This window comes from Gastrolobium bilobum, unplaced genomic scaffold (genome assembly GCF_033153095.1).
Source record: "Gastrolobium bilobum isolate Gb01-03AN ecotype WA unplaced genomic scaffold, APGP_CSIRO_Gbil_v1 utg5492, whole genome shotgun sequence".
In the NCBI taxonomy this organism is placed as follows: domain Eukaryota; kingdom Viridiplantae; phylum Streptophyta; class Magnoliopsida; order Fabales; family Fabaceae; genus Gastrolobium; species Gastrolobium bilobum.
In genome coordinates, this window is record NW_026897747.1 from 312,204 (window position 1) to 322,274 (window position 10,071).

General features: G+C 32.9%; 1 protein-coding gene across 2 annotated transcripts; it reads right to left on the bottom strand.

Annotated features, from left to right (window-relative positions):
- Positions 1 to 2,541: 2,541 nt before the first annotated feature.
- On the bottom strand, positions 2,542 to 6,122 carry LOC133309796 (uncharacterized). Of its 2 annotated transcripts, none has more exons than XM_061510622.1 (3): positions 6,009 to 6,122; positions 5,540 to 5,610; positions 2,542 to 3,608 (listed from the first exon to the last, which is right to left on the bottom strand). In XM_061510622.1, exons 1-3 carry the CDS (start codon positions 6,061 to 6,063, stop codon positions 3,027 to 3,029), a joined length of 708 nt encoding a protein of 235 aa, XP_061366606.1. In that variant the 5' UTR covers positions 6,064 to 6,122; the 3' UTR covers positions 2,542 to 3,026. The 2 variants fall into 2 exon arrangements, with proteins under 2 accessions (XP_061366606.1, XP_061366607.1); XM_061510623.1 differs by having other exon boundaries at positions 5,540 to 5,615; positions 6,009 to 6,093.
- Between the last annotated feature and the right edge of the window lie 3,949 nt (positions 6,123 to 10,071).

Here is a 10,071-nt window from a genome sequence, read left to right on the forward strand (position 1 = left end):
AATGGAAAAGTTCTAATTCTACAAGCATTTGCAGCGTTAAATAAAGCTACTAAGAGCCCGTTTGGATGAGCTTTTTTTTATTCAAAAGCTGTTTTTTTTAAGAAAAAAAAGTCCTTTTCGAAAAAAGTCTGTTTGGATGTCTGCTTTTAAAAAAAACAGAAGTCATAAAAAGCTAAAAACTTACTTTTTTTCAAAAGCTAAAAATTTTAACTTTTAAAAAAAACAGAAGTCAAAAGCCAAATATTTTTTTCAAAAATCAAATATTTTTTTAAAAATCTAAATAGCTATAACTTTTATAGAAAGTACTTTTAAAATAAGGAAGTGATAAAAAGGACTTTATTAAAAAGTCCATACAAACGCAAGGTAAGTTTGGTACAGTGATAAGGTCTTTGGGTAGGTTGTATACTTGTATTAGGATACGTGTTCAATTCTAACTTGTATCCACACAAAAAAAATCAAATAATAATAACCGGTGACATTGAAGAATTGAAATAACTTACTATATATGACATATCCTAGTCAGTAGTCACAATGCCCAAAGTAGCTTTAAAAAATAGGGAAGTTTACTGCTAAGAGCATGCTTTTATATTTAAGGTCAGGATTCTTGAAGGTTCTGAGAGGGAAAGGTCTTGTGGTGACATGCATACACCCAACAAGTTGGATAAAAGAGTTGCGTGAATGCAACTTCCATGCTATAGTTTTTTTTTTTTTTTTTTGTTTTAATTTACTGCTTAGGAAAAGATTGGTATAGATGGTGTTAAAAGTGTTTTCCCTCTAAGATGCCGTGAATTGATAATTTGTTTTGAGTGCGAAAACTAGCTGAAGATATGTTCCAATGAGATCTGCATGCAAGGTTCGGTATGACTTGTGCTTCAAATGTAGTTTTTGGACCTATATTTAGAGCTTTAAAAACGAAACTTGCACAATCCACCTTAGGCAGTTTGAGGATAAGGTTAAGTAACATTACTCTTTAAGCTTATATATATGGTTTGATAGACAGTGACACAGCCTTGCAAAAATGGAAAATTTCTAGCAACAAACAAAAAATTGATAACCTATGCATTCTGTAATGAGGTGTAGATTTACTATCTAAAAATCACTTACAACTTAAGAGTAAACAAATTTCAGATTCAAAGTTGAACAACAATGAACATAGTAGGTAAATAAATCGTCTTACCAATAGATTTATTTTTTAATAGGTGCATCCATATTTTTAACTAAAACTAACATAGTAATCAATAGTCCTATTATTTTGAAGAAAAAATAAATATTTGTCTTGTATTTTAATACTAAACATAAAAATATTAAAAGATTAAAACAAAACTATAAATAATCAATTCGCCCCAAAAAATTACACTATTAAGAGATTACAACAAAATTCAAACCTCAAAATACTTGGGCCGAATGTAATGTGTTCATCCCTGAGGACTCCAGTCATTTCATTGAGATGTAACCTTGTGCATAAATAATACAGATTCAGTTTTCCACCATGCACAAGGGATGTGGCTCACGAATATACTACTGTCATTTTATATATTCATTTATTTGAGAGAAGGGAAACAACTCTTGTGCAAGACTTGTGTATCCCTATAGACATACACAGTAATGATGAGTCCCCATGCAAGATAACTTGCGTTTTCCACTCTCTTAAAATGACTTTGTCAAATTCTTTAGACAGAGAGAAGATCCAAATTAATGCTTCTGTGGAGTAATAATCTTATTAATTATGGTTCTTTATTCAATCAAATAAATCAAGCAACATAATGAAATAATGAACTAAAAACAACGGGTTTAACTTTTCTGCGGTTAATGCAGAAAAATTATCTGCAGTGCATTATGTATAGGGGTGTGCATAGGTCGAATTGAACTGAATTTTTTAAAGAACTAAACCGAATTGATTTAAACGGTTCAGTTCGAAAACGGTTCGGTTTGAAAATGGTTCGGTTCGGTTCGAAACCGGTTCGAGTAGAACCTATTCTGAAAAATAAATAAATAATAAAGAGATAAAACAGTTCAATTCGGTTTGAAAACGATTCGGTTCGGTTCAGTTCTTGAACTGATTTCTAAAAATTAATTTGGTTCATGAACTAGTTCTTTAAAAACCAGTTCGATTCATGAACTAGTTTCCAAAAATCGATTATTTTAAGAGCAATTCAGTTCAGTTCATAGTTCAATTTTTTGATTCTTTTGCACATCCCTAATAATGTGTTAAGGGTAGTATATAGTGTAACTATTGAAATCTAAACAAAAATAGAGTTCATTTCAAAAGTTACACTATCTACTATCCTTAGTACATAGTGTACTACATAGTATATTGCAAATAACTTTTCTGAAATGTTTTTCCCAAAAACAATATTATAAGAAAGAGAAAACTTCTCAAAACAGGTATAATATCCAAAAGGAGCTCAAGATTGAATTGACAATCATCAGTATCACTTCCGCCATAAATTTACAACCTTCATCAATATTATATTTGCATGAAACTTCTGCAGGAAACTAGAACAACAAATAATCTAACCAATGTCAGTGGAATATGCATGCTATTGAAACTCCAAAACATAAATAAAAACATAAACTACATCCTGATAATATCTGAGACATGGAAGTTGGAACTCAAATAATAAATCCTGTCTGACATCATCAATGACTTGAGGGAGTGGAGATTTACATAAGAGGTGTAATTATATCAACTTTAGGAGCAAAAATAACAATATAAGAGATCAAGAACAATAAAACTTCTTTGGACTAAAGAACATGATTTATAAACAACCTTACTATGAGTTGCTCCATTCCATGGTCTGGACACTTCAACAATTCACAGTAGTATCTAAATCATAAGCATACTTGCTAAGTGTAACTCTTCAAACTTGGGAGTGAATTATTATTGCCACGTAGTACCCAAAAAGTGAGAACCTTTAGTTACATACAACTCTGTCTTCTATTTAAGTTGGAGAGGTGGATGAATGAACAAAGAAGTTATGCTGAAGTGAACTAATTTTACAAATACATACATCTCATCCAATGACCTAGAAACGAACCCAGCATCTAGTGCATTGAGCCATACAGTCTCCCTTACAATCAACATTATAACCCAAAACTTTTGGATTTCGAAGGAGGAGATTTCTAAGAGTTTTTCCTTTAATACCCCACTGCTCCTCTAGGATCTTTACGTTACCTTTCAAATCTTCCTCTAAATTACATCCAAGAACTTCTGGAAACTTTTTGAGCAACTTGGACATATCATCGTCAGAAAGAGTTAAACTCCTCAGATAGTCTAATATTCCATTTACCGTCTCAAATTTGGGAATTTCCTTCTTACGTTCTTCTCCCCAATAAGGTGAATGAACAAGACCAAATGCTTTTCCAAGTATCTTGTCCTTTTCTTCATCGCTAAAGTTAAATGCAGAAAGAGCTTGTCTACATGCTTCCCACATACTCTGATCTTCATCACTTGTGATTATATTTTCTATCTGTGCAGTTGAATGCAATATCCAATGCTTGAAAGAAAGATTTGAGGTCCATGTTGCTTTTGCTACACTTGGTGACAATCTACAAGGAAATCTGATAATTGGCAGTGGAATACTTGATGAGGCAGCAGAAAGATCAGCCTGTATGATCATATACAGTTTTCAGACTCAGATGGGCATTGAAATTTTTATACACTCCTGTTCAATTTTCCAACTTTCAACTGTGGCCATTGCAGATCTCAAAAGTAAAGATTTACGATTGATGGTGCGCATGAGGCATAAATAAATAACAGAAATATAAGTAGGAAGACAATCTAATTATGTCAGCAAAACATCGAGTAAATCTTAAGATAGAATAAATAACCCCAAGATTAAATTCAAACCTCCATACTGTTGTAACTCAAGGAGAAATGTGAAAAGATGACTTTGGAAAAGAATAAGAAAAGGAACAGACTTTATACAGCGCATAAATTTTTTTAAAAGGAGCTCAATACTTAGCTCTTCAACCCCGATATTAACCCTTCATGAAGTGGAAGGAGAACGGGATGCCATAGAACGAAGAACAATGAAATTTACTTCTCTGAAGCTCCTAAGAAGAATATCTTATCTGATATTTATTTGTTAACAAAATCGTATTGTTTAGCAGCATTTCAAGGCCTTAGATTTTCAGTTCTGGGACTTCAATCTTTATCTCTTACTTGATGTACAAAATTATAAAATATAGTTTCTTGTTGAATAATAGCTCTGATAGAATTGGGAGTAAAAAATGTAACAGTTAGAATATCTAGAAAATAACATATAATATCATTTCTGTATCTTACAATATCACAAAGTATCTTGTATGATCTTTTAAAACTGGTTTTCATATATCATTAAATTTCATGATTTGTTTCCTAATTCAATTAGGATGATGAGTCTTGTATTACTGTAAATAAGGATAGTGCTTTGTCTTTTGTAACATATCTTATCACACACCATTACGCACTGTAAATAATATTCATATATTCCTTCCCCACCTAAATTCTTATGATTTCCACAGTAACCTATGTTTCAGCATATTCAAGAATCTAAAATGTACAAAAGAATATTAAGCATTTTGAGTTTGTAACTATGTATCAAATCAGCCATCATGGAAAGCCCCCACCACTCACACTGATCACAATTATTTAACAATAAAGAGAACAATATCCTTTATATTTTCTCTACTCAAAATTTTATTAACATGATTCTTTACTATAGTATTTTTGGCATAAAATTCGACCTCCAAAACAAAAAATTGGATTCCTCTCTCGGTTTGAGACAGCTAATACATATGGTAAAACTACAGTTTTATTATTTCAGCGTGAAATTTGACTAACAAAAGTACAAAAACCATGAAAACACTCTTATACACCTCAATCCTAGAAGAAAAACATTGGGATGTTAAAACCCAGCTTCTTGATGAAGCTGCCTCATAGGTAGAGCCGCAGAAAAAAAAAAAAATCCAGAACAAGAGAGCATCCATTATTCAGTTAATGGCCACCATAAAAGGAATCAGAATGATGAGGAATTGATGACCCAAGAAGGATAAACTAGTACACATTCTCTGAAAAAATAATAACCATCCAAGATCATAGTAACCGCCCATCATTCAGCTAGCTTTATGAATGAGCAATGAAAAGCTAACATAGTCCTATAGATGGCAAATTTTACACTCTTGCCTTGCTGATGATGAGCATTGACCATCAACTGGCTTCTCTCCAGTTTCCACATAAGAAGCAAACACATAATAACCAAAATTCAAGCAAGTTGTCTTCTAAACTTCGTCTACATCCTTATTATTTACATTTTTACTGCTAAAAGCACATGAGAACCCCTAAGAACTTCCTAATTAAAACCCACCTTCCACTGATTAACACCCATTCTCAAGTTTCTACAAAAACAGCTTTCAATCTTTCCCTGGACAAACCTAAAAAGATAAATCTAAATATGAAACATATTTTATTAACCTTCCAGACCAACCATTCCCTAGCACACATACACGTAAAGAGCCACCACAACTCACTAGAAATGACATGTTAAAATGCATTTACCTTGCAATAGAAGAACTGTGCTGCAGAATCAATAGTAAGTAGGGGGGAATTCAACTGTTTCCCCAGCATCCCTGCACTACCAAAATAACACATAAATATCTAATTATATCAAACAATACCAAATTACATTTTCTGAGAGAGAAGAAAGTAAAAAATAAAATAAAAAGGGTACCCAAGAAAAGATAAAACAACTTCTCCTACCAATACTATACTACTAAGACGAAAGCAAAGTCAACGCTCTAACTCTAAAATTGTCACAAAATTCCGTGGCACCCCCAAAAAATAAAAAACACAAATTCCTGATATGTTAAATTGAAAATTTCAATTGTACCAAAAAAATAATAATAATGGAACCAGAATTTCCCATAAAGAAGCTCCATGATTTTGGGAAGGAACATGGAAAATAAAGTGACAAGAAATGAATGAATAAAGGAGGAAAGGGAGAAAAGGGTTGAAGAGTGGAAGATACCAGAGCGTCGAGAAGGAGGAGACAGTGTCAAAGATGCGAACTTGATATTCTCCATCTACGCTCGCTCTTATGCTTTGCTTGCCCAACACTGTTTTTGTGGAGTTCTATGTTTTGGTGGTTCAGAAAATTTCAGTAAAACCTTTTTTTTTTAAGGGATATTCTTTATGGGTTTATCATCTATCATTTAACCTGACCACAAAAAGTTTCCTACACACACAATATTTTGTAGGACCCGCAGCAAAAAAAAAAAAATTTCGGCACGCAAAACGAATCTCTATAACATAACACAATCACTTTTCCTACAACATAACTCTTATAAAACTCATTCTTTATATCAAAAAACAGGAGATGGTTATACTTACCATCACTTAAATTTACCACCCTTATCACTAATCTTAGCATCATTAGATTAAAATTAAATCTAACCGTTTATAATTATCTCTTATAATCTTAATTTTACTCTCTCATCCTCTCTCTAGGTTTGGAATCTGCGTACCTCTTTTTCTCTCTTAGATTAGGAAATCAATTCTCTCATCGTCTCTTTATTGTTATAATTTTTTGATCTTCAATTCCATCAAAAATATCTTACCAAGACAAATAATTGGACACATAAGTTAATTCTTTTCATTGTCACTGAATAAATTTATGAATTCGCAATTCTTTTTGAAACAATATGCTTTCATATTACTGATTACCGAGTTTCTGAGTAATATGAAATCGCAATTCTTTCAATTGTCTTTGAACAACGTACATCACGCACGGTTTGAATTTGTGTTTTCCGATGTGAAATTCGTAAAAAATTTGTATCCACTTTTATTCGGTAAACATATATACGACAAATTGCTATATGTACGCTAGATGGGAATTCTTCTATTACTTTATTCATTCGATAAACATATAACAAATGGGAACTCATCTTCAAAGCATTTGAAGAGAGAGAGAGAACTCTACAGATCCCAAATCGTGCAGATTCCAAATCTAGAAAAAGATAAAGAGAGTAGAAATTAGAATTATAAGTGATAATTATCAACCGTTAGATTTAATTTTAATCTAACGGTAATAAGATTGGTGGTAAGGGTGGTAAACTTACCTGGTGGTAAGTATAACCGTTCCCGTATATATATATATATATATATATATATATAAGTGTGTGAGATCTATATGTGACTATTAGGAATATGCATGGGTCGAACCGAACCGGTTTTTTTGAAAAATCAAACCGAATTGGTTTAAATGGTTCGGTTCAAAACTGGTTCGGTTCAGTTAGAAACGGTTCGGTTCATAACCTGTTCGGGTCGACTCTCTTTTGAAAAGAAAAAAAATTAAAAATTTAAAAAATAAAGTTATAAAAATTAATTTGGTTCGGTTTGAAAACGGTTCGGTTCTTAATCTGATTTTAAAAATCGGTTCGGTTCTTAAATTGGTTCTAAAAACCGGCTCGGTTCAGGAACTGGTTCTTTAAAACCGGTTTGGTTTATGAACTGATTTTTAAAAACTGATTATTTTAAGGGGCGATTCGGTTCGGTTCATGGTTCAGTTTAATTTTTTGGTTATTTTGCACACTCCTAGTGACCATATAAAAAGAAAAGAGAAAAAAAAATTCACTTATTTTATATATATATAAAAGAAAAATTATCTCCAAAATAATAAGAAGCACTAATCCCTTTTTAAAATGATAATAAATGACATTACTCGAGGCCATATTAATTACTACTCCCACTGTGCACATGCCATATCTATGGAAAATGATGCTTCCCCTATTGATTTCGTTTATTGTGGAATGTCTTTTTCAAAAATTGATCTTTGTGAATGAGATTGTAAATTAAGTCTAAAACTAAAATTGATCTAGGTTTCAATAAAACCTTTTCACGTGAAATCTTCTAAAACTAGACCAAAACATGATTCAGAATAAAAATAAATAAATGATATTAGATTAGAGTTGCTAACCATAGGTAATTAAGGTTTGATAATTAAACCCACTTAAGATTAAATGACCAGTTTTTTAGGCTAACTTGGGGAGACAATATCTCCCTCCACAAAAGTCCTATAGGGATGTACCTTATATCATTTTTTAAGCTTGAAATGTTAGCTATGTGTTGTCAAAATTTGGTATCATTTGAAGATGTATATCATTCTATAGGTTCTATTGAGTGGAGACTGCCTTGGGAGGCCATGTGGAGGGGTTGTACATGGCTACAACTTTCACGAATTGTTCCTCCCTCAGTTCTTACTCAAATTAGGCTCATAATATGTATAATTAAAGCCTAAGGTTTCTAGTTTTCTGTATAAAAATTTGAGAGCAATTGGTTTAGTATATTTTCCATAGTCGAATAAATGGTAAGGGATGTTTAAGGCTTTGTTCGGAGTTGGCAGACAGCTTTGTGTGTCAAACTTCAAATGGTGATAACCGGAGCTAGAAAACTCCAAATGAGGCATGTGATATCTTTTTGAAAATATAATTGAGTTTAGATTAATATACTAAAAGATGATAATTTTATAATAAGTGGGTTTCACACAGTGACTAGAAAACAGAAGTATGTACAGTTATAGGAAAGCCGTAAAAGTTATATTTAGGCTAAGTGGGCTTATGGAAATCCCTTAGTAACTTATAATAAGTATATATATGGCTTGGATGAATGAAAATAATCTAAGTTACCTTAGTAATCCTAGAGTGTGATTCTAAGATTATGCAAGGTGCTTAAACTACGTGGTTGATTGTGTAATAAGTGAACACTTCATAATACACTAAAATACGTAATTATGTAATAATTGGCCTAGACTTGTAATGGGCATATTATTGGCATGTAAGAATGAAATGTGGAATCACTAAGTGATTAGTATTAATGATGTAAATAATTCCTGCTCTAGGTTTTCCTAGAAGATTTGGCACTTGAGGGTTTATTGGAGCATACGTATTTTATTGTTGGAGTTAGGCTTGTGATAAGCTCAGTGAGGTAAGCTCCTAATTCTAGTTGCATCCTCTCTCTTGTGGCCCCACCATGATGGTGGGCATTATGGTTGTATTGTATGAAAGTATATGGTATGACGTATATGTGCATTCACTCACATTCATGTAGATGTTATATGATTCTTGATGTTATGATGATGCGCTGATGATATATGTTATGAGAATTCTGGCTAGTGATCATAATATGTAGGCTGCCTATGACTTGACTCTGGGAGCTATTTCATACAGAGGTTATGTTGACTGTCTATGGCTTGACCCTAGAGTCACACATGTGTAACCGTCTATGGCTTTGACCCTGGGGTTACACAATGATGATATGATGATGCTATGTTTATGATGTATGCCTGTATTATATACTTTATATCTGACTTGTCATGCTGGAAGTGGACTCAGGGGATTAGAGGATCCTCTATGAACCTTGAGCTTACTGAGATGTGTTATCTCACCCCATTTGGGGACATCATTTCAGGTACCCAGAGTAGTGGTGTTGCTTCTAGGGGCAAGGTCATCGCCTTGGAGTAGTGGATGACGCTGCTGATTTATCTTTTATTATGTTTAGACTCTATGATGGCATGTATATTTATTAACATGCTTATTTATCTTATGTTGAGATTATATGATGTATTTATTTAGGCTCATGACTCTATGATTGGAGCCATAGATTATTTACTGATGCTTAGACGTTTGGAAATTTATGTAGACTTGATGTATGTATTCAGTTAATTGAACATTGAGCCATATTGTTTGTATTGACCCATTGAGGGGATTGCAGTCCGTGTGGGACTTGCAAGATGTCTGTTTAATTATGGTATCTATCAGGTTGTGTATGTGTGGGACCCAAGTCCCCAGTTATCCAAAATACAGCCGTTATGCTGTCCGTGAGACTCCGTCAAGAATGACACTTGGGGGGTGTTTGGTTCAAGTTTTTGGAGAGGATTACCGGTAATCCTTCTTTGGTAAATGTAATTACCACGTTTGGTAGAAGGAATAAATTACGATTCCCGGATATCCAAGGATTACCGGTAATTTGATTTATAAAGAAAAGTCACTATTCAGATTACCAAAAATAATATGGTAATTCGGAATACCAATCAG

Excerpts from the sequence above, each read along its gene's own strand:
- LOC133309796 (XM_061510622.1), bottom strand. The coding sequence starts at position 6,063 with ATGGAGAATATCAAGTTCGCATCTTTGACACTGTCTCCTCCTTCTCGA. Across the intron at positions 5,611-6,008 it reads TCCTCCTTCTCGACGCTCTG|GGATGCTGGGGAAACAGTTG; the intron begins GTATCTTCCACT and ends TTGGTAGTGCAG. Across the intron at positions 3,609-5,539 it reads CACAGTTCTTCTATTGCAAG|GCTGATCTTTCTGCTGCCTC; the intron begins GTAAATGCATTT and ends ATGATCATACAG.